Genomic DNA, 25,468 nt, shown 5'->3' with positions numbered 1-25,468 from the left:
AAATGAAAATATAATGTCATTTTAAAATATATTATTCTGGGAAATATAACTAAAACATAAATGTACAGTTGAACTGATGATTATAAAACAAACACCCCTGTAACTACCATGCAAGTGAAGAAAGAAAGCATTACCAACAGGCTAGAGGCCCCCTTCCTCCCTCCCTCCAACTAGAGAACACCACAATTCTGAATTTTGGGACAATCATTGCCTTGCTCTTTATTCTAGTTTTATCACATTTATGCACCTCCCTAGACAATATCATTTTGTTTTACCTGTTTTCAACTTCATATTAATCACATTACATGTGTTTGTGTATGTATGTGTCTTGCACTTACTCAACATTAAGCTTGAGCTGTAATATACTGACTTGCAAAAAACTTCTGCTCCCCGTACCCATGCCTGAAAGTACTTCCTTGTACTTAACCTTTTTTATGCTAAAGCTCATTTCTGCCCACCACTGCCACCCCACTTTGAAGATAGAAGGAGAAAGCTGATCAGCTTCCTCTAAGGCCCATTTATCTTTCTGAAGACTGCTGAAATTCCTTTAGTCCTTCTTTCACCAAGCTCAGTAATTATACTTTTCATTCAACATTGCCTTGTAGGTTTGATACTCTAATCCTTTAATAATATTTCTTATAAAAGAATACTCAATGGCACCAGACCCGATTTCCCTCAGAAAGCAACGTCAGAGGAGGCTCTTGGAAATGTACTTCTCCTGATAAAGGGAAACAGGGACACAGTTCTACCCTTATGCATTTCTCCAAATGGTGAAAATCCTGTGGTTAATCAGTTCGTAATAGATGATGCTTTCTGAATTCCCTGGGAAATGTTAATTAATAAGGTATGAGTCTGTCTTTCAAAACCCAGCATTTCACATTGTTACCACTTGTCATGGTTGTCATTGTTCAAGACAGTGGGGTCTCTGGGGTCCTCCTCATCCTATGAAATATATGCTCCCCAAACCAACATTTGCTAGATTCCTCCAAGACCCTATGGTTGTCTAATGACTTCCTCATCTCTACTGCTGGCCTTTTCTCAAATCTCTTTTCCACATTCTTCCCTGGGGGATAGAGAGAGAGAGAGAAAGAGAGAGAGAGACAGACAGGCAGGCAGACAGGCAGACAGACAGACAGGAGCTACAACATGAATAAAACTTGAAAACCTTGTGCTAAGTGAAATAAGCCAGTCACAGATAGAAATACAGAGTGGGACAAAAGTAGTTTTACAGTTGTGAGATGACAAACACAGAGTTTATTCTGGTATTACTATTTATTAATTACTGTGTTATTTTCCATATGAACAACTGTAAACCTACTTTTGCCTCACCCTGTATACTGTAGGATTCCACTTATATGAAGTACCTAGTGAAATTCATAGAAGACAGAAAGAACGAATGTTGCCAGGAGCTGGGAAAGGGAAAAAAGCAGAGTTGTTTAATGGGTACAGAGTTTCAGTTTGGGGAGATGAAAAAATTCTGGAGAAGATAGTGGTGATGGTTGCACAACAATGTAAATGCACTTAATGCCACAGAGCTGTATGCTTAAATGTGGTTATAATGATAAATTTTATGTTATGTATATTTTACTACAATAATTTTTAAAGAAAAAAAGATTTTATAAAGAAGAAGGAAAGGTGGAACAAAGTGAAGGTAAAGGGTAAGGCAAGAGAGAGGAAAAGAAACAGAGAAACAAACAAGGAAAACGGCCGAATTTTCCTGCCCCTCCCCAGCCCCCATTTCTTTATTAAAATAATAAAAATATACACTATATAAAAGGTATGATGGTGAGTATGGACTCTGATTTGGTCCTAGATCTCTAAAAGCATGATCCTGTAAAGGCAGAGAAATCAGTTGCATGAATTTGCTAAAGAAAAAAAAATACACCCAAGTTTGATGTCTTTCCCTTTCTCCTCAATTAAAAAAAATCCAACTTGGGTAGTAGAAAAAAAAAAACCATTTTCAACAGCCACCCATCTATTCTATTTCCAAACCAGTCCCTACTCTCTGGGTGTTAGCTGATATGTAGCAAAGACAAGAGATAACAAACACATCAAGACATTGATAAAACTGGCTACTTGGATAGCCAAAACTGGAGTCCTGTGAGGAGGTGCATTTTGGAACAGATTTCAGTACGACACACTAGATCTGCCAGTTTTTTAAATCACCTTTATGGAAGAGCTGATGATGTAAAAATATAAATATAAAATCAGAAGAAAATCACTCTAATAAAGACTGTTATTTATTTTAGTGGCTGTAAATAGTCTGGTAAACTTTTGGGTTTAGAGTTGTTTTGCATCTAAAACCCTGAAATGAAACTCTTTGGCTCTAGGCAACAGATAGGGAGGATATTTGGTTACTTCAAAAACATACTGAATTAAATTAACAACCACAAAGTTAAAAACTTGAGAACTGGCAACTCATCCTAGAAACCACTGTGTTCTCTGCTATGAACAAAGAACTTCTCCTTGATATTATTATGGAGAGGTTTGGTGCTCTGCGGGATTGTACGGAAGGTTTTAAAGCCTGATTCTCTAGACTCCTTCAATGTAACTCCCTCCCTCCAATCCAATAACTCTTCCAGGTATCCAGGCTGTGGTCTTGGGATCTCCCACCCTGATTCCTACTTCTACCATTATATTCCACTTTCTAGATCCTCTGTGCAGATTAAATTTAAATGATTAGGAGTTGAGTAACCACTTTCAAAGACATGAATTTATCAGACATCGAAGCCTCAATTCAAAAGATGAAGCTATAATAATGATAGCAATTCATGTATCCAGCAGCTTGGCAGGGATGTGGGGTGGGTAAAAGGGAGGCTGACAGAATGCTGGCTGGACAGATATTGCAATCACAGATCACAGGAAATCAAGGTAATACATGCACTGCTTCCTCTGAGAGCAGGCTGTGGTTTAAGTGTCAGCACTGCAACCAGGAAGAAAGCTCACTAAAGGACATTTCACTAATATTTCTTTAAAAAAATACCCTAGGATATGACTCTTGTTTCAAACTAAGTTGAAAACAGACTAAGCTGAAAACACTGATTTTATTTCAAACTATGTTGATTGCCTTTCCCTTTGAGAGTTTCATTTGTTTATCAGCAAAAATTCCTGGGCTAATTCTGAGAAATGCCATTCATTTCTCGCCAACAACAAGTCGTGGACAATGGGTGGGGTTGAGGGTGAAGCTGCCATAGAGGGTCCTTCTCTCTGGACATGACAGCCAGGGGCTCTGAATGTGAAAGACAGCAGAAGAGGAAGTCTTTGGATGGGAGCTCCTGGAAAGCAGGCAACTGGCCAGATGAAATGGTGTGCCCATGTTTCTGCAGGCTTGCTTCTGGGGCAGTATTACACAGTCAAAGTATGTTTGCAAGGTGCTTATGCTCCCCACTACCAGAGAAACAACCTTATCATGTTGGCCCCAGCCTTCTGCAGATGCATAGGGCCCTCTACTCCAAGATCTTGCCTTGGACTGTTCTCTGTAGGCAGTGCTCTTGACCCCATTTATTAAGATCTCCCCTGGGCCCAATTACTAGATTGCAGTCCCCAGCTCAACTGCATCAGAATTGAGGTACTTGTTTGAAGAGCAGAATACCCAGTGCAACCCAAGTGAATCTAAATTGTTAGTGTAGGACCTGGAAGTCGACACTTTTTTAACTCTTACAAGGTGATCCTTATGCACACTAAAATTCGAGTAACACTAGTTTGGGATCTTGTTATGAAGTGACCCAATACCCTAATGAATGTCTCCAAACTAGGATACTGTATATAGAAATAACTTGTGGAAATTGAATTGCATAATACAAGACTTCCTAAAACATATACGAAAGAACACTAATCCTGCAAAGTGCTCTATAAAAAAGTTGGTTTTATGGCTAAATAACTTTGGAAAATACTGCATCCCATACACATTTCTTGTAGATTCATAATGTGTATTGTGTGTATTAATATATTAAAGGGTATGAGAAGTCCTTTTTATCTTTCTCTAATCCAGAAACTCTCAAGTTTATTTGACCATATAAATGTTTTCTCTAGTAAAACCTATTATCATCCCATAAAATTGTGTTCCTTGCAACAAACTTAGTCACTGCATTTACCCAGAGTAGTGATGGTAATGGTGGAGGTTTCTTAAATATAGAAAGTCAATGGAAGATTTTTTTGGTATCTCCAAAGGAAGTACCCCCTTCCTCACCTTTCTGTGGGGTCAATTTCAGTTTATGTCCACGCCAGAAAACCACAGTTTTCTTAAGTCTTTTTCTTATATGACGTAAGGGCTTCTAGCATACTAACTGAAAATCACATTATTTTAAACAAGCAATAAAATCCCCAGCATTTACCAGAGACAAAGATCACTTCACCCAGCAGAAGGTAGGTTGGTGCCACTTTCTTGAAGGATTTAACCCTTCATACTCTGCACAGTGTTCAAATACCCAAGGACGACGAAAATAATGGAAGTAAAACATGGAAGATAGTTAAAGGGGTATAAAAGGTAAAAGAGCTGTCAGTGTGGATATGGATGATCTGGTAATCAATAGTGAACATGTTCGTTGTTACATTTCAGTAATCGGTATAAGAACACTAACAATGATAATAAAAATAACAAGAAAGTAAAACCTCTGCTACCCAGAGAACAACATTCCAGAATGTTCAGGATTTTGGATAGCCTTAATCAAGAAAGAGGTTTTCTTTTGTTTGTTTGTTTGTTTTTTATACACTAGTCTTTTGCAGGCAAAAGAATTGGCCCCCAATTGGTCATCTTGCATACTCTAGCCATTGTAGTCGCTTTACTGAAGGAAACAATATGCTGTTTGTCTGTTACTGTTTAAAAGAAACTGACCCTTTTCAATACAATTCAAGATGCAAGTGAATACACAATTCAGAGAAGAACTTAGGAGAGAGCAACGGAGATAAGACATGGATGATGGCAATAGCAGAAATCAGCAGTAACTGTGAGGATGCCAGGAAGTTGACACTCAAAGATACAAAATGGAAGAAGATCGGGTGGCTTTAAAATTGAGGAGTCCTCAACAAGTTAGACACAGAATTACCATATGACTCAAATTCCATTTCTAGGTAGTATACCCCAAATAACTTAAAACATATGCCACACAAAAACTTGTATATGAAAACGTGTACTTGTTCAGAGCAGCATTATTCACAAAAGCCAAAAGGTGGAAACAACACAAATGCCTATCTACTGCTGAATGGATCAACAAAATGTGGTGTGTCAATACAATGGAATATTATTCAGCTACAAAAAGGAATGAAGTACTGATAGATGCTATATTGTGAATAAGTCTTAAAAACATGATAAGTAAAAGAAGCCAGACACAAAAGGACATGTATTATATAGTTTAACTTACATGAAATTTGAAGAATATTAAAAACCATAAAACAGAAAGCAGATTAATGGTTGCCAAGGTCTGGAAGGTAATGGGGAGTGGCTATTTAATGGACTTAGGGTTTCCCTTTGCAATGGTGCCTCTCCTGCCAAAACCATACAATTACTACCCATATTAAAACCATATCATAGAGGTAAATGTTTTCACCCCTAGCCTAAAAGGAACACTATGGATTAGGCCTCTGGTAACAGAGCAAATAAAATATTTGGTAATTTTCTAATAGCTCTTTAATGATCTGAGAATGCTGGAATACCTCTAAGGGAACTCAAATGTATTAATTCTGAATAGCAAATTCTTAATGGAATGACCATTTAAAAACTCTTAGATAATATCATGATGTAGGCTCCTGGTAATCATAAAAGTATTCTTTTGGTGATAAAATTATATAAAGAACAAATGGAGAGAAGTCATAGTTTTTCTTTTTCCCTCTCACCTTTACCACTTCACTCCTCCAAAGAAGGAGATATGGAATTTCATTCCTACAAATCTCTTATTACTGGGGACTAGAGAGAGTCCTGCTTAGACGCTGGGATGGATTTCATGACCTTTCTAATAGGACTTACCAATCAAGTTCATCACTACCCAAGTGAATGCTCCCTGAAGTTGGTACTACTATGGGATAATGTGTAAAATCAAAGCTATGGGTACATGGTCTCTTTGTTTGTTTTCTCTTTTTTATACAGAACTTGTTCATTATCTTAGCTTTAAATATTCTATTTTTAAGTCAGGACATTTTCATCACAGTGCCTTGCATTGGGTTAAGACAGAAAACTAGATCCCTTTCCTTTGACCAGACATTCCTGTGGCCCTGAAAGACATGAACTTCTTCATGCCTAGTGATCACTTGGGTGAAAGGAATACAGAGGAGTCATCACACCCATTGCCCTGTCTCAAAGCAGCACTGTGCCAGCTCTATCTCAAAAGGGTGGATACCTTTTGATTTCCAGAAATATGCAGCAAAGATACTAGAATTCTTAGTAATTTATTCTGCAATTTAACAACCACTGTATCCTCTGCTATGGTTTAAATCCATTTACCCTTGTTTTATCTTCAACAGAAAGAAACAATAACTTGTTTGTATTCCAGTTCAATATGGCAGAGAGAACACATGAGAAAAATCCTTGCTCTTTTCCAAAGAAAAGTGAAAAATAAAATGTAAAGTTAAAAATAATAAATAAATAAACTTCAAAACTTCAAAATCATAGTCAGAAATGAATGAAGACACTTGTGGAATAAAATATAGAGAAAAAGAAAGTACAGCAATAATAGGAGCCAAAGCCATATGGTCCATTGACAGCTGGGACTGGATACAGAGAGTTGGGGCCAGATACTTGATCTCAGTGAACTATAAGGCCTGAAACAACAATCCCACTAGGAAAGAAGGCAAGAGGAGAGCCCTGTAGATGATGAGCTCTTAAACAAAACTTTTAGAAAACAAGGGGAAATTCAGAACTAAGAAAAGCTTTCAAGAAATCCAACAAAAGTGAGAATTCAAAACTGAAAAAATATAGAAATTTGAATAATCTGAAATGGAGTTTAAATATTTAAATGCCTTAAAGAAACAAAGAAAAGAATAAGACCACAAGAAACAATGCCAGGAGTTATAAAACAGCAACATGTAGATATTTAAAAATATAAATCAAAATATTTGGGGAAAATAGAGCTACTGAAAATTAAAATAACAAATAAAACTCAATAAATGGCCTAAATAATAGTCATGAAAATATTGGAGAAAGAATGTATGAATTGGAGGACAGAACTGAAGTAATATAATATTACAGGGAATATATAATATATACCAAGATATAAAAAACAAAGGAGATATTGAAACACACAGAGGATAAATTAAATGAATAGCAATAATATATATCAAAGATAACTTTAAGAATGAGAAAAAATATAGACGGGGAAGAAGTAATGTCTACAAAACTTCACTGAAAATGTCATGTGCTGATCAGGTGAAATAAAAGTAAATCACACACCTACAACGCCTCATTGTGTGCATCAAAAGAGAGAGAGAAAATCTCAAAAATTAGATGAAGGAGAAAACAGGTTACCTACAAAAGTACTACAATCAAACAGCAGACTTCTTATCCATAAGTCAACAAACCATTTATTAATATCTGCAAAATGCTGAGGGAAAATAAACATTCACCTGTAATTTTACACCTAAAGTATCATTCCAGAATGGGGACCAAATAGACATTTTTGCACATAAGGATTAGGGAACTTCAGTACCACTACCCACAGGAAGAACTGTTAAAGATTATAGTTAACAAGAAGAAAAATAAACTCAAAAGGAAGTGACCTGAAAGAAAAAGAGAGAGAAAAACAAGTGAACAGCTGGTTTCTATATTCAATAAAATAGGCTTTTTAACTATTGAAGACAATGTGTTTATTTCTTTCAATTTTCACTTTTCTGGGATTTATGATCTCAATTTTTTAATACTTTACTTTCCTCTCAAAATAATTGCTTAGCTTATACTTTCCCTTTCTCTCAATATTTCCTTCCTACCCTGCAGTTGGGATAAATGACATCCATACTTCACTCTGTTCTTCCATCTTATGTTTTGTGTTTGCCTCATGCCTCTATCTCTTTTCTAGGGAAGAAAAATCTCTACATTGCAGTTTAGATAAATTCCTGACTTTAAACCATTTTTGGAGTCTTCTGGTGGTGGTGGTGGTGGTGCAATAAAACAGATTTTATGAAGTTATATAACAATCAACCTGGAAGACTTTTTTTAAAAAGCTCTCCAGATTAACCTCTTTATCAGAAATTTTGTTCAAATTTAGCCAAACCCCACCCACACCACACCTCTGTAATACAGTTAAAGTTGAGTAGAAAAGACAAATAAACACATACAAAAATAGTGAGCCTCATTCATTTAGGAATTGATTCCTAAAAATAACTTTTAGGTTGTTCATATGTCAAATCAGTCTCTTACCTCTTGGAGCATATACTGTCATCACCAATACTCAGAAATGATAAACCTGTGACATGACATGATCTTTCACCATCCGATAAAGAATCCCTTGTGCTCATCAGAGTGCATTTACTGATGCAGGAAAGTTCACTCTACTCTATAAATGTGGTGACAAAAAGGGTTGGGGATTTCTTTTCCATTAAACAAAAATTCATTCCTGCAACATTTCAGTTAACTGGGTTTTCACGGAACCTCATTCCTAACCCCATTCCTATACTTTTTGCCCTAACACTTTTGGCTTCTCTTTTATAAGTTCACTCTTTACTACTTAGAAAAATATCACCTATGCCCTAAACTAGTGGTTCTTCACATTTTTATGGTTATGTCTGGCCCTCTTAGGAAGACCGAAAAACCGATGGATCCTTGCTAAAGAAATTTACATATATATGTAGTTACACCAAAAACAGCAAACAATTTAAAAGTGTCCCCTGACCCCAGAGGCTCATCCACAAGCCCCAACTGCAGAACTTCCTTCCTAGATGGAGACAGAAAAACAATTTAGAGGACTATAAGGCTTCTACTTCCTAGATCCCAAGATTGTCACTTAGCTTTTCCTAAGACTGCCATTTGCCTCACAAACATTCTAAGAATCATTGCACACACATGCTGCTGGTGTGGGAGCCAGGCCCCAGTCAGATGTGCACAACACGTCACTGAGGGAACCCCTGCTTCAGACAAACATCCTAGCCACAAACCGTGAAAGTAGCCATCCTAACAGCCTTGTGAAAAAGGCTTTGCCTTCCTCCCCCTTAGATTTACTCTTAACAATGTGTACATAATAACTGAAGTCTGGAAGAGGTGACTATTCAGCAGGCAGGCAGCTTTATAATGTCATAAACCTCACTGGTTCAGCTCCTTTGATTTATGAACAGCCCCTCATCATTTAGAAGCTATGCTCAGATACAATTCCAGCACTAATTGCATAGGACACGTACCGCCATGCTACAACTCCCCCAGTGCACACTGCCTATGGCAGGAAGACACTGTTTACGGTGAAAAATCTCTGGGCCACAGTTCCCTTCCCCCAACTGACATGCACCTTCAAATGATTAAAAGCCCAATGAAAATCTGTTACTGGGTACCCAATAACTTATTAGAGCCTAGAATGTGCCCCACTTGGGCTATAAACAGTATTAAAGGGCCAGTGTGGGCTGCCTAAAAGTGTCCTATTGTTATTTTTGTCTGGAAGTTTTGTTTCTGGGGAATTAGAGAGATGGAGTGGGTTGGGAGGAAAGGGAGGAAGGAGAACCACAGCTGGAAAAGAAAGAGGCGAACGGCTGTACCTGGGCAGCGAGGGCAGCACAGATGAGAAATATGCACGGGAGAGAGGCAATGGAGACTTGGACATCTCACTCGGCTGCAAAGCACATTCCCATTCTGAAAGAGAGGAGGCAACAAGAAAAAATCAGATGGCTTTCAAAGGTCACTGACATCCTGCCAGTTTGGGAAACAGTCATGCAGGGACTCCCTAAGACAGTCAGTAACACATTCCTGATAAGCTGAATGAAATCAGCATTTTTCTTTCCTTTTCTCATCATTAGCATCTCTGCTGGATTGATTGATAGCTTATTGGCACATTTTTCTAAGACAGGATCACTGTTACTCCAGTTTTCAAAACCTTCCACTAATTTTGGGAGGCTTCCTTTGGCTTGGCTCTGTGGTGTTTCTACCATTCCCCAGCTCTAACTGCACATCTTTTCCAAGAGCTTAGTCTGATTTCATAATTACCTGCTCAATGCCATGGAAAGGAAGGGATAATAAGCCATGAGTCCCCTGAGCTGCTACCCACCCCTGGGCAAGAAGACTTCCCTAGCACATGAATCTTAGAATTCATATAACCCTGCCTTGGTCCAGTATGTTGACTGCCTTCTCTCTTCATTTCTCTTTTCCATCTAAATTTTTTCTGAGAACAAGCTAGAGTTTGGAATTGAGCTGATCAGCTGGTATGTCTGGGTGGGGCAACTGAGTCCCTGCCTAATTTACAATTACAAGATCCCTAGCTCTGACAGTTCTCAACCACTGCCAGAACAAAGGAAGGCTTCAGAAATCAGTTTTGCATTAATATTTTTCATCTATAATTCAGCTGAAGCGAGGGTTGCTTGTGTCTGTCAGGCTATGGTGGGGGGCAAGGGTGATGAAGAGGATGGAGAAAGAAAAGATGCCTAGCGCTCGAGCTGTTGGCACTGGGATCATATTAACAATTTCACTGTCCTGCAGACAGCAAAGCCTCAGCACCCAAGGATTAACTGTTCATTTCTAATGTGTTGGTCAAGAATCTGATACAATCATGCCAAACCAGGCAGTTAGGCAGTCTCTAGATGCTCTATCCAATAGTTCCTATAGTCATTTAAAGAGGCAGACTTCATTTTTCCAAATGAGTCACCTTACCACAAACCTCCTTTTTTCAAGTACTTTCTAGAATAAAATTTTGAAGTGTTGCATTTGGAAATACCACAAAGCCCCCCCTTACGTGTCACACTCCTTAGAGGCAGGTGGTATCATCTTGAAGTGAGATAAAAGCACATCAGAAACCACTGCTCCTGGCTGAGGTCTTAACTGATTCCTCCTTAGTGCTTTATTCTGTTCTAGAGTTAATCAATTAATTTAAATAATAATCATAATCAGAGTGATGATGGAGATCATAAAAGTTAATGTTTCTTGAATGTTGACTGTGACCAAGAAGTTTTAACTGATTAAAATGAATTAGTGGATTTAATCCTTACCATAACCTTATGCAATACGTAATATCATTATGCCATTTTAAAGAAGATGGAAGAATCTCAGAGAGGTTAGGTAAATTGTCCAATGTAACATGGCTCATAGGTGGCATAAGCAGGGTTGGAAACTTGGTCTGTCTTGACTCTAGAGCTTTGCAATCTCTTAACACCACATGATATTGCCTGAAGGTTAGGTTTCCACATGCTCAAAATTCTGAAAGCCCAGTTTTCTGTTCAGATGGCAAAAGTGTCTGCTTCTATTTCATCTGGGCACTAAGGAAGACTTGTAGTTCTTCCATGAAGTCTCAGGTGAGAGGCTGGTCTTGAAAATTCTTTCTTACATGTCCAGCATTCTTACTTCTCAAGGCCTAGTATAAGGACTCCCTTCCCAATTGGCCTAGTGGTTCTCCACCAGGGGTCATTCTGCTCCCTGAGTAACTTTGGCCATGTCAGGAGACAATTTTGGTTGTCATTACTGGGGTTAGTGGTACTGTTGTCTAGTAGGTAAGGGTCAGGGATGCTGCTAAGACATCTGTAATGCGCAAGGCAGCCCCCACAAAAGGAATTATCTGTCACCAAATGTCAATAGTGCCAAGGTTAAGAAATTCTGGCCTAGAATATGATGGTTAAGGTCTGTTCAGAAAAATGGACCATAGCTGTGATTCTGGGTTAAGGCCATGGGAAGAATATAGGTCTACCTGTGCTATCTATTGCAAAGATAGCATTTAAGCTATCTAAATGCCTCTCTGAGTGACTTGATAGGAGCCAAGGCCAAGCCAAAGAACTCTAATCCTCACCAGGTATAGGCCAAGGTTTCACTACCTCAATCCTAATTATAATTATTGGCTGATACAACATAAAATACAGTTTCTCAATGAACCAGTGAATAAGATGCACTATTCTCTTCTCTAAAGGCCAGCCCTAAAAATAGTTACCAAAAAACAATTTTGTCTTATAATTGAGGCATTATATTGAGCTTTTTCCTTTTTCCTTGACTCCCACTATCAAACTATTCTACCTTCTCCTATCATGCCCTATATCATTTGGCTAAGAGATCATTAAGTACATGTCTACAGCAAATACTCAGAGATCCCATGAAAATCAAGACTAAAGGCAACAAAGGAAATAGACAGGAGATGTGTATTTTTCCTTATGATCTGTTTCTCATCTTTTAGAATTCTAACACCCATGGTCCTTGGATATCTGGGCACTGAAGCACCTCTGCATGCTGAGAAGCAAACTAGGAAATCACATGCTATGAAGGATTGTACCTCTGAGCAGATGCAGTTCACACAGTAAACCAAACCATATGGTTCCAGGTAAGGATGCCATCTCTCACCCACTCTGTATTTCTTGTCTTGAAACATACAATATGTCTCTGAATCTGTGAGGAAGTGGATAGAGAATTGCATGTTAGAAAACATGATCATGTCACACAATCCAAAGGCAATTACACGTTCCATCTGCTTTAGTGTATGTCAAGGGAAGAGGCAAAGGGATAACTTACAGAACATCACTATGGCTCAGTTTTATAGGCTTTGTTTATTTAATACTACAATGACCCAGTAAGATAGGCACTACTATTAGTCTCATTTTATAGATGAGGGAAACCAAGGGTCATATAACCAGCAAGTAACTGGCATGAGACTCAAACCCATGTTTACCTGACAGTGAAGCCAACATCTTGACTATTGCTGTATTATAATGATAAAATAAAGAAGCATGTCATGTGTTCTTTTGGAAAAGGTGTGCCCCCTTGCTTTGTAAAAACAAGCCAATGTCTGAAATGCTGATTTATCAGAACATTCTCAGAGTTGCCTGGTGATGACGTAGGGGTGATGGACTAAATACATTGTGTTAGATCCCTGTAAATGGCTTTGCCTAGAGATGCTCACATCATTCAATAAGTAAACAAGTATTTGAAACTTTACTCTTTGTCAGGCACTGTACTAAGTGCTGGAGATAAAAGGGTGAGCAAAAAGACACACAGTCTCTGTTCTCAACTTAACAGATTTCTTCTTGCATAAACAACCCCCATTTAACTCAAAAGTAATGTCTCTTTCTCCTTTACTGAAATAGAAATTTTCCTAGCCACAGCTTATCTTAGAACATAGTCACCTGGGCACATACTATGTTACTTCTCTTATTTTACATCTTACTTCTCTGTCAGGGTAAAAGATCCTCAAAAGTAGGCAACATTTTTTTTCTTTACTCTCTATGAATCACATGGCATAGCACTCTGTGGCCAATAAATGCAAGCAAACAACAAATAATGGGTAAATGATTTTGCAAACCATGTGATTTGACTTCTATCCTCTTCTATTTCCCGATTCGCATGATACAAAGCCAAAATAACCAAGACTCCTCTTGTAGTAAACATATTAATTTCCCTCATCCCCCCATACAAATTTCCCTAATGGTCAAAGTTGAAAGAGTAAAGAAAAGATAGATGGGGGGAAGATCCGACTTCTGGCGAAGGAGGAGGCGTAGACAGACATGCTGTGTCTCCCTACACAACTAAGAAGGAATAAAACTACCACAAATCTAGAAACAACCAGAAGTTCCATAAAAGCAAACTGCATGAAAGTCCAACAGACAAAGATATAAAGAAGAAATACTGATCCAGAGAGGTAGGAGGGGTAAAGCCAGGGTACAGAGGATGCAGTGTGGTGGTGGCAGCAGCGGAGGGAGAGGCAGGCGAGCAGAAAGCAGAATTACACATTTTAAGAAGTCAGGAGGGGGACTTCCGGCCAAGATGGAGGCATAGACAGACATGCTGCTTCTCCTTCCACAACTAAGAAGGAATACAACTACCTCAAAACTAGAAACAACCAGAAGTTCCAGAAAATCAAAGCACATGGAATTCCAGCAAGCAAAATATAAAGAAGAAATACTAATCTAGACAGGTAGGAGGGGCGGAGCCGGGGCAGAGACGCGGTGTGGTGGCAGTGGCAGCGGTGGCAGCAGCAGGCCGGCCGGCAGAAGGCACAGTTCCACGTCTTGGGAAGTCAGGAGGGACACCTGGGAAGTGTTCCCAGCTCCTCATCAGACTGTGCAGCTCGCTGTCCCAGCACCTGGGAAGGTCAAGCCTCATTGCTTTTGACTGTGCAAACCAGTGGGGGCTGGGATGGAGCAGAGGCTGCTGGTCTCTCAGCAGAGTCCGCTTTTTTGAAGGGCCGCCATGGACCTGGGGCATCCACAGACCCACCCACTCTGGGAATGATGGCCAGGGCAGCAGCTAGAGGGGCACCCGTTCTGTGTGAAAGTGGGAGAGGTTCATGGAAAGGGGGTGAGTGCTGGGCAGGCAGCATGGTTCCCTTTCAGAACCCTCCACTGCATACAGTGCCACAACATGGTGAAACAGGTCGCCCATTACTGACGAATACCTAAGGCTCTGCCCCTTACAATGTAGTAGGAGCGACAGCACTCCCTGGCACTCGGAAGTATACTAAGACAGGAGACTTCTGACCAAGATGGAGGCTTAGAATGACACATTCCATCTCCCTCCACAACTAAGAGGAATACAACTACTGCAAAACCAGAAATAACCAGAAGTACCAGAAAATAAATGGAAGTCCAACGTATGAAGTTATAAAGAACTGGTGCTCATCTGGACAGGTAGGAGGGGCAAAGCCAGAGAGGAGAGTTCAAGCTGTGTGGTCCGCGGGAGCAGCAGCAATGGAGGCAGGACAGCAGTAAGCACAGACACCCGTATTTAAGGGGAGGTGAGAAGCACGTGGGGAGCACCCCCAGCTACAGACCAGACCCGTCAGCTTGCGATTCCAAAGCCAGAGAAGGCAGAATTCCATTGCCTTGGATGGTGAGGCCCAGAGGGGGTGGAAACGTAGGAGGAGGCTCCCAGTCTCTCAGCGGAAAGTGAATGGCAGGAATCCATCTTGGACCTCCAAGCCCTACAGAAAATGCCACAGCATGGTGAGACAGGTTGCCCGGTTGTGACGAGTGCATGAGGCTCCACCCCCTATAGCATAGGAGCTGTGACAGCCCTGCCCAGAAAGCAAAGGTAAACACAAAGCTGTAAGGATGGCACATATCATGATAGAGATCTCGGTGACACAGCTGACCAGGCAGCAAATATCTAATCTAATGAAGCAGCAGACAGGAAATCTTTCTGAGGTACAGTTTAGAACTTTGGTTATAAAAATGCTTACAGACCTAAAAGCAGATCTTAAACAAGACGAAGAAGGAATGAAGGTTAGTCCGGCTGAAGTGAACAAAAACACATATGAAAATAGTGGTGAGGGAAAGAAAACCAGGGATCAAATCAACAAATCGGAACATAGAAAACGAACAGTCAACCAGTGCAGAAAGAGGAAACAAAAAGTGAGGAAAATGAGGAGAGGCTCAGAAACTTATTGGACAGCTATAAGCGTGCCAAGATTCGAATCATAGGGCTGCCAGAAGGCGAAGAAGAAGAACTAGAAATTGAAAAATTATGTGAAAAAATAATGAAGCAGAACTTCCATGACTTGGGGAAGGAAATAGACTTTCAGGTCCAGGAAGCACAGAGAGTTCCAAAAAAAACTGGACCAAGGGAGAACCACACCAAGACACATTATAATCAAAATGTCAAAAATGAGGGATAGAGAGATAATCTTAAAGGCAGCAAGACAGAAAAAGAGAATTATGTACAAAGGGGTTCCAATAAGACTATAAGCTGATTTATCAAGGGAAACTCTGCAGGCAAGAAGGGACTGACAAGAAATATTCAAAGTAATGAAAATCAAAAACCTACAACTATGATTACTCTATCCAGATAAGCAGTCACTCAGAATGGAAGGGCAGAGAAAGTGCTTCCAGGACAAAGTAAAACTGTAGGAGTTCATCAGATCCAAACCACTGTTATATGAAATGTTAAAGGGACTTGTTTAGGAGAAAAGGATCAAAACTATGAACATTAAAATGAAAACTGTATCACAACAACCAACAACAGAAGCTAGAGAATTGAAACAAAGGCCGACTAAGTAGGCAACGAGAGTGGGAAAAGAATTATAGGTATAGGGAACATTTTGGGGGGAGATCAGTAAGGAGGGGGAAAGGGACGAAGATGGTATAGGAATTAAGAAGGACAGTAGGAGGGAGTGGAGTAGGTAGGAAGATGTTGAGAAGAACTATATGCACAATCAATGGGCATGGACTAAGGGGGGGAGAACTGGAGGGACGGGGGTCACTGGGTGGAGGGGAACAAAGGGAAAAGAAATTGGGAAAACTAATAGCATAAACAATAAAGCATATTTTTTAAAAAAGTCAGCAGGGACACCTGGGGAGCATTCCCAGTTCTTCACCAGACCGCACAGCTTATGCTCCCAGCACTAGGGAAAATCAAGCCTCATTGCTTCTAACTATGCAAACCAGTGGGGGTTGGGGCAAGAAAGAAACCGCCAGTCTTTCAGCAGAGTACGCTTGTTTAAAGGGCCCCCATGTCCTACAATGTCCACAGACTCATCCACTCTGGGAATGACAGCCAGGGCAACAGCTAGAGAGGAACTAGTTCCATACAGAAGTGGGAGAAGTGCCTGGAAAAGAGGCGAGTACTGGGCAAGTGGCATTGTTCCCTCTTAGATTCCCCCCAACATACAGCACCACAATGTGGTGAAACAGCTCACCCTATACTGACAAATCCCTAAGGCTCCACCCCTTACAACATAACAGGAGCAACAGCTCTACCTAAGACACAGAGGCAAACAAATGCAGGAGCCTGTCAAGATGAAGAGACTGAGAAGCATGGCCCAAAAGAGGGAATGGATCAAAGTTCCAGTGGGAGAACTAAGTGATGAGGAGACAGTCAACCTAACAGATGCAGAATTCCAAACACTGGTGATAAAGATGCTGACAGGCTTGATAGATACGCTTGAGTACGGCAAACACATAAGAGAGGAAGTGAAGGTTAAGCTAAGAGAAGAAGTGAAGGTTATGTTAAGTGAAACGAAGGAAAATCTGCACAAAACCAATGGTGAAGGGAAGAAAATCAGGGTTCAAATCAATGATTTGGAACATAAGGAAGAAAAAAACACTCAACCAGTACATAATAAGAAAACAAGAATTGAAAAAAATGAGGAGAGGCTTAGGAACCTGTGGGACAACTTTAAACATGCCAACATATGAATCACAGGGGTGCCAGAAGAAGAGGAAGAGCAAGTAATGGAAAGCTTATGTGAAAAAATAATGAAGGAAAAATTCCCAAATTTGGCAAAGGAAAAAGACATACAAGTCCAGAAAGCACAGACAGTCTTGGGCAAGCTGGACCCAGGGGGGACCACACCAAGATACATCATGATTAAAATACCAAAAGTGAAAGATAAAGAGAGAATCCTAAAAGCGGCAAGAGAGAAGCGGAGAGTTGCCTACAAAGGGGAGCCTATAAGATTATTAGCTGATTTCTCAAAAGACACTTTGCAGGCAAGAAGGGATGGGACTGGCAAGCAGTATTCAATGTAATGAAAAGCAAGGACCTACAACCAAGATTACTCTATCCAGCAAAGCTATCATTTCAAACTGAAGAGCAGATGAAGTGCTACCCAGAGAAGGTATAGCTAAAAGAGCTCATCATCACCAAGCCATTATTATATGAAATGTCAAAGGGACTTACTTAAGAAAAAGAAGATCAAAACTATGAACACTAAAATGACAACAAACTCACAACTATCAACAACTGAATCTAAACATTAAAAACAAAATCCAACTATGCAAACCAGAATAGGAACAGAATCATAGGTATGGGGATCATTTGGGGGGTTATCAGCTGGGAGGGGAAGGGGGAAGAAAAGGCGAAATGGTACAGGGATTAAGAAGCATAATCTGTTGGTACAAAATAGACAGAGTAAGTTAAAAATAATATAGGAGAGGGTGAAGCCAAAGAACTTACATGCATGACCCATGGACATAAACTAAGGGGGGTGGTACTGCTGGCGGAAGAGGGGTACTGGGAAGAGGGGAGAAAGGGGGGGAAAATTGGAACTACTGTAACATAATCAATAAAATATACTTTAAAAAAGAAGAAAAAAGAAAGAAAAGATAGATGAACAAGAAACTGAGAGAAGACATTTCCAACAACTGAAGTATTATATCTGAAACACTTTTAATTATTCAAATCAATCAGTAAATATCAATAAGTCCAATAGAAATATGTTCTGAGGAGATGAACAGCAATTTAGAGAAGAAGAAATGAAAACAGGAAATAAACATAAAAAGATATTCACCTCACTAGTAATCAGAGATTCAAATTAAAACTACACAGAGATCATTGTTTCAAGCTGCTTACTGCTTCAAAGACCTTCTATGATTCTTTTCAATGATCCACAATATAAATTACAATTTACTTTTTAAATCTTTATTTCCAACTTCTTCAAGTATGATAAACCAGGATCAGAAAATCTGGGTTTGAATCCTCATTTGCTTTAGCTATATGGATGGTATTGAGGAAGTCATTTAAACTCAATTTCAGTTTTTAACATCTGTGAAATATGGATTATATGTTTCTCATGCAGATGTTGGAAGATTTAATGAGGGTCTTTGTAAATTATGAAGTGTTACAAAATGTAGAGGTTATTTTATATTAATAGATTACTTTCTGCTTCTTTTAAAAACTTTTTTAGTTATTTATTTTTTATTTGTTTATTTTTAGAGAGAGGGGAAAGGAGAAAGAGAGGGAGAGAAACATCACTGTGTGTTTCCCTCTCACTCGCGCCCCCAACTGGGGACCTGACATGCAACCTAGTCATGTGCCCTGACTGGGAATCGAACCAGCGACACTTGGCTCACAGGCTGACGCTCAATCCACTGAGCCACAGCAGCCAGGGGTTCAGTTATTTCCTCATTTAAAAATAATGTATGTTCAATGTGGAAAATTGGAAAACAGATACATATACACAAAAAGAGTAAAATAAAAACATACAAGTATACGGAGTAAAGAAAAATTACACACAAATACAGCATGAGAAGATAGCCACTTTTAATATGCTAGTAACTTATAAATAGCCGATAGATTGAAGGAAAAAGTGAAGAGGTAAATTAGAAAGTATTCTGTACTAAGTGAAAACACAACATATCAAAATTCAGCTGAAATAGTACTTAAAAGGAAATTTCTATCACTAAATACCTATATTAAAAAGAGAAATGTCTCAAGTCAACACCTTAAGAAACTAGAATAGTAGAACAAAATAAACCAAAAGGAAACAGAATAAACAAATAATTAAAAAAACAGAAATTAATAAAAATTAAAGACAGAAAAATCAATAGAATAAAATCAATGAGACCCAAACCTCGCTCTTTAAGAACAAGAAAATTGATTAAACTTATACAAGATTAACACAGATTTAAAAAAAGAGAGAAGATGTAAATTACCACTATTAGTGTAAAAAAGAGGACTGCATTATAAATCCTGCACATATTAAAAGGACAAAGGGAATATTATTAACTTTTACACCAAATAACTTAACAACTTAGATGAAATGAATTCTTGAAAGAAACAATTATCAAAGTTCACTCAAGAAGAGATAGGTAACTGAAAAGTCTTGTATGTTTTAAATAAATTAAATTTGTAGTTAAAAACTTTCTCACAAAGAAAGCTCCAGGGCCAGATAGCTTCATTGTTGAATTCTATCAAGCAGTATGGAGTTACCTAAAAAATTAAAAATGAAAATGCCTTATGAACCAAAAGACTCCACTTCTGGGAATATATCCAGAGAAACCCAAAACACAAACTCAAAAGAATATAAGTACTTCTATGTTCATTGCAGTATTATATAAAATAGCGAGGACTTGGAATCGGCCTAAATGTCTATAAGTAGGCGAATGGCTAACACAACTTGTGTACATTTACACAATGGAATACTACTCGGCTGAAAAAGGAAGAAAAGTTTACCTTTTGTGACAACATAAATGGACTTGGAGAACATTATGCTAAATGAAACAAGCCAGTCAGAGAAAGACAAATATCATGACTTCACTCATATGTTGAATCTAATGAACAAAATGAACTAAGAAGCAAAATAGAGACTGACACATAGATTAGAACAGGCTGACAACTTGGGGGTCAGGTGGGAAGTTAGGGGGTGGAAGGATCGAGCAAAAAGGTAAAAGGACTCATGGACATAGACAGCAGCGTGGTGATTGTGTGTTAGGGGTGAGGATGGTTTGAGGTGGAAGAGAGCATAAGAGGGATAAATGGTAATGAAAAAATACAGTTAAAAACTATGAAAACAAAAAATAAAACATGTAAATTTTTAAAATTCTACGAGATATTTCAAAGAAATGAGGAAGATGGAGTGTTTCCAACTGAATCTTTGATGTCAGCATTACATTGATACTTAAACCAGATAAAGATATTACAAGAAAAGCTGGACTTCTGGCCCAGATGGAGGCCTAGACAGACACGCTGGGTCTCCCTCCACAACTAAGAAAGGATAAAACTACCTCAAAACTAGAGACAACCAGAAGTTCCAGAAAATCAAGCTGCATGGAAGTCCAACAAACAAAGATATAAAGAAGAAATACTCATCCAGACACGTAGAGGGGGTGGAGCCTGGGCAGAAAGGATGCAGGTGGTGGTGGTGGTGGTGGTGGCAGAAGCAGTGGCAGGCCGGCAGAAAGCATAGTCACATGTTTTTAAAAGTGGGAGGGACACCTGGGGAGCATTCTCAGCTCCTGACCAGACCACACAGCTCAAGGTCCCAGCGCTACAGAAAATCAAGCCTCATTGCTTCTGACTGAGCAAACCAGTGGGGGTTGGGCTGAGGAAGAAACAGCTGGTCTCTCAGCAGAGTCCGCTTGTTTCAAGGGCTCCCCATGGTCCTAGAACGTCCACAGACCCTCCCACTCTGGGAACAACAGCCAGAACAACAGCTAGAGAGGCACCAGTCCCATACAAAAAGTGGGAGAAGTGCCTGGAAAAGGGGTGAGTGCGGAGCAAGCGGCACTGTTCCCTCTCTGACCCCTCCCCCACATACAGCGCCACAACATGGTGAAACCAGTCACCTTATACTGACGAATACCTAAAGCTCCACCCCTTACGAAGTAACAGTTTCAACAGCTCTACCTAAGACACAGAGGCAAACAAACATAGGAGCCCATCAAGAGGAGGAGACAGAGAAGTATGACCCAAAAGAGGGAACGGATCAAGGTTCCAGTGGGAGAACTAAGGGATGAGGAGAGAGCCAACCTAACAGATGTGGAGATAGACAACCAAAGAGATGCATAATTGAAAACACTGGTGATAAAGATGCTCACAGGCTTGACAGATATACTTGAGTATGGCAAATGCATAAGGGAAGAAGTGAAGGCTATGTTAAGTGAAACGAAGGAAAATCCACACAAAACCAATGGTGAAGGGAAGAAAATCAGAGTTCAAATCAATGATTTGGAACATAAGGAAGGAAAAAACAGTCAACCAGTAGAGAATGAGGAAACAAGAATTGAAAAAAATGAGGAGAGGCTTAGGAACCTCTGGGACAACTTTAAATGTGCCAATATATGAATCATAGGGGTGAAGACACATCATGATTAAAATGCCGAAAGTAAAAGGTAAAGAGAGAATCTTAAAAGCAGCAAGAGAAAAGAGGAGAGTTACCTACAAAGTCCCCACAGCTCACGGTTTTGGGAATGAGGAAAAGATATAATACAGCTTTGAAGGTACTTTGCATATCTATTGCAAGTTCATAACTAGATAATAGCTGTGCTGCACCCCAGGGCAAAAGGGAAGATGATAGGTTTAGGATACTTTCATAACAATGAAGAATGGTGCACTGGGTCAGCATTTAAAATAAGGGCAGGCATTAGAGAAACAAGATGGCAGAAGAGTAAGTGGAAGCTACACTAACCTCCTCCCAGAACTAATCTGGATTTACAACTTAATTTTGGAGAAATCATCTGGAATAACCAACCAAACACTAGCTGGAGAAAAGTCTTATAACCACTAAGAGACAGAAAAGGCCACTACATCACAACGTGACTGGTAGGGAGTGCAGCGACATGGAAGGGCTGGCTGGGCTCAAACGGGTGGCAGCTGAAGGGACTGAGAAACAGCTCAGCAGCCAGCGGTTCCCCCTGAGAAGGGCAGAGTCTAACCCCCCAGCTGAGCTTCCCAGCCTACAACAACAGAGTGGAAAGTAAAATAGTATCTAGCTATGAAAAGTGAAAAGCCACAGGGTTTCTTGCTAGCCAGAGAGAAACAGCTGGAGAAAAAGAGCTCTTAAGCAGATCACATACAAAAACATTTTGGCCCCCACTTACCCTGGGCTCGAGTGGAGGGAAGGTAGAGAGGATTAGAGATGCTTGGGGAGAGTTTGGTGTGGTGGCTTTGAGGGCAGAACTGGGGAAGCAGCCGACCAGGTCCCAGTGCTGACTCATCCCCAGTATTGCAGGCAGACCATGCCCCCCCCCCCGCTTCAAGTGGCATCACCCAGAGGGGAAGCAAAAGCCCAGCCTACAGGAATTAAGCTGCCACACCCATGGTCCTTAAGCCTGACAGCTAATCACGGATTGAATAGATTAACAACTAAAGAAGTCAGACAAAGGCAGTAGATCCCTGGAAGTCTCCAACAGGCTGCCTAGGGCCAGACTGGTACAGGATCTGACGCCACTAGGGGCAGATCCAGGAAGTGCAGATCATTCTAAGAAGCACCAACAAACAATAGGAGTCACAAAAATGGGGAGACAAAGAAACAACCCCCCATCGAAAGGAAAGGTAGAATCCCCAGAAAGAGTGCTAAATGAAATAGAGGGGAGCCAACTATCAGATATAAAATTCAAAACATGGATTATGGAGAAGCTCAAAGAGCTCAGCGGTAACTACAAAGCACTCCAGGGAAACTACAAGGAACTCCAGAAAAACTACAAGGAACTTACTGAGAATTACACCAGCATGAAAAGGGACATAGAAGCTGTCAATAAGAGCCAGGAGGAAATGAAGAATACGATCTCTGAATTGAAGAACACAGTAGAAGAAATTAAAAACAGGCTAGAGGAAGCAGAAGATCGGATCAGCGAGCTGGAGGACAATGTAGACAAAAACTGACAGTGCAACAAAATGAAAAAAGACTGAACAGGTTCTAAAACAGCTGCAGGACAACATGAAACATAATAATATCCGTATCATAGGAATTCCAGAAGGAGAAAAAGAAGAGCAAGGGATAGAAAGCCTCTTTGAAAAATTAATGACAGAAAACTTCCCTAACATGAGGAGAGAAAGAGTCATGCAAGGCCAGGAAGCACAGAGTCCCAATGAAGATGAACCCCAACAGGCCCACTTCAAGACACATCGTAATTAAAATGGCAACATTCAAAGACAAAGAGAGAATCCTAAAAGCAGCAAGAGAGAAACAACTAATAACATACAAGGGAACTCCAATAAGGCTATCATCAGATTTCTCAGCAGAAACACTACAATCAGAAGGGAATGGCAAAAAATATTCCAAGCATTGAAAAACAAAGGCCTACAACCAAGAATACTCTACCCAGCAAGGCTCTCATTCAAAATGGAAGGTGAAATAAGGAGTTTCCAAGACAAAAGAAGGCTAAAAGAATACATCTCCACCAAACCAGCATTGCAAGAGATGCTAAGGGTCTGCTTTAAGAAGATGAAGAAACAGAGAGAGACATAGAGGAACATGAGTACAAAGGGGGAAAATGACAATGAATAAGTACTGAAAGAAAGAAGGAACTTCTACCATTTGCAACAACATGGATGGAACTAGAGAGAATTATTCTTAGCGAAAAAATCCAGGCAACAAAAGAAAAATACTTTATGCTATCACCTATTATGGGAAACTAATGAACAACACAAACAAATGAACAAAACTGAACCAGAGGTATGTAAACAAGGAATAAAAGTAACAAAGGGGGAGATGGGTGGGTGAGAAGAGGGTAAGAAGAGGAAGGGTCTAGTCAAAGAACATGTATAATTGGCCCATGGACATGGACAACTGGGTGGGGACTGAATGTGGGAGAAGGGGGGCAGGGTGCAGGGAAGCAAGAGGGGGAAAAATGTGGGACAACTGTACTGGAAAAGCAAACAAAAAAATTTTTAGTGGGGTAAAAAATAAAAATATAAAGAATGGAAATGCCAGTTCAGTGAATATTAGAAGGACAAGGATTTTCCTTCACACTGTATATCTTTCTCCCTATCTGATCCCTCCAGAGTTTGGCATTCTAAAGAAGTAAGTAATGACATAAGTTTCTTTGCATAAAACTAATAAGACCAGTTGTTAATAGAGTTTGTTGTCGACTTAGACTTTGACTGGAATGTCATGCCTAAAGGAGACATGCTTGGGCTCTGGTTGTTACCAAAAAGCCCTGAGGAACTGGGATTGACTTTCAAAGGTAATAAAAGCCCACAAGTTAAAAGGCCTGGTACCTTGGTTGGATGTGCAGTCCATGGCAATCTTTCCAGGGAAGGAATGAAGGTTGTTTTCCTGAAAGATGGCTAGAAGGGACCTTAAGGCACAATGAAAAACCAGAAGGACTTGGAAAAGACAGGTGTTTGCAGGCAAGGCTGAATGTCAGGTATGTGGTTCTGCTTCTGTGCCCTGAAGGACAGACTGAAGGTCACCCTAAATGTTCCTTGTGTAAGTTCCAGCAAAGCAGAACTAAAGATCATAAGTGATCATTTTCTGCTCTTGTTGTGTTTATGCAAATGAACAGGATAAATTAAAAATGGACTTAATGCAGTCCCTTTAATGACAAGGAGGGTAATCTTAGGGAGAAAAATTGTGATTCAAGGAAAATCACAATGATCAGTGGTAGACTATAAAGTAGTGCAGCTAACCATCTTTAAAGTTTATCTTCATTTAAAGTTTGTTTTCATTTGAAAGTTAAACTATGTCTGTGATATTATCAAAGATGTTTAATTTAAAAATTAATCCCTGCCTTTTGTCATCTAGTGGTTATGGATTGAATGATGTCTTTTAACCCTGTGGCCAAATCTGTTGCCTCCAGAATACAACAAGGATGCCAGCCTGTTAAATCAAGCATGCCGTTGTCCGGGTACAGCCAACCAACCTGGAGTCTGCATGATCCTTCACCATGTGGGAAGGCCACCCCCGCCTCCACTCCCCCACTCTTATTAGGAATTTCTGGACCCAAGGGTAGGTAGGATGATGACCATGTCCAGCTTCATTGTCCTTTATAAGATTATAAAGGGTCTTAAGTCTGAGAGGGAGGGGTTGTTATTTTTTATTGTTAAAATAATTAATTAATTAATTATTAAAAAAAAAAGAAGAGGAATATATGAAAGGGTGAGGCAAGAGAGCTTGTATGTACGACCCATGGGCATGGACTTGGGGAGGGGGGATTGTTGGGGGTGGGGCGTGCTGGGCAGAGGGGAGCAAAGGGGAAAAATTGGAACTATTGTAAC

At 39.8% G+C, this 25,468-nt stretch overlaps 1 protein-coding gene across 1 annotated transcript in view; it reads right to left on the bottom strand.

Moving 5' to 3' along the window:
- Nucleotides 1-25,468, bottom strand: part of CHRDL1 (chordin like 1) — a 149,967-nt gene that overhangs the window by 98,113 nt on the left and 26,386 nt on the right. The window contains exons 3-4 of the mRNA XM_090263977.1: nt 12,372-12,484; nt 9,667-9,760 (exon numbers count right to left, since the gene is read on the bottom strand). Of these exons, the coding sequence (XP_090120103.1) occupies nt 9,667-9,760; nt 12,372-12,484 (207 nt within the window). The remainder of the gene's footprint in view (nt 1-9,666; nt 9,761-12,371; nt 12,485-25,468) is intronic.

The sequence above is a fragment of the Furipterus horrens genome, unplaced genomic scaffold, assembly GCF_987537825.1.
Source record: "Furipterus horrens unplaced genomic scaffold, mFurHor1.1.pri manual_scaffold_17, whole genome shotgun sequence".
NCBI classification, from domain to species: Eukaryota; Metazoa; Chordata; class Mammalia; order Chiroptera; family Furipteridae; genus Furipterus; species Furipterus horrens.
The sequence above is the reverse complement of the archived record's forward strand: the minus strand, read 5'-3'. Positions and strand labels throughout refer to the sequence as shown.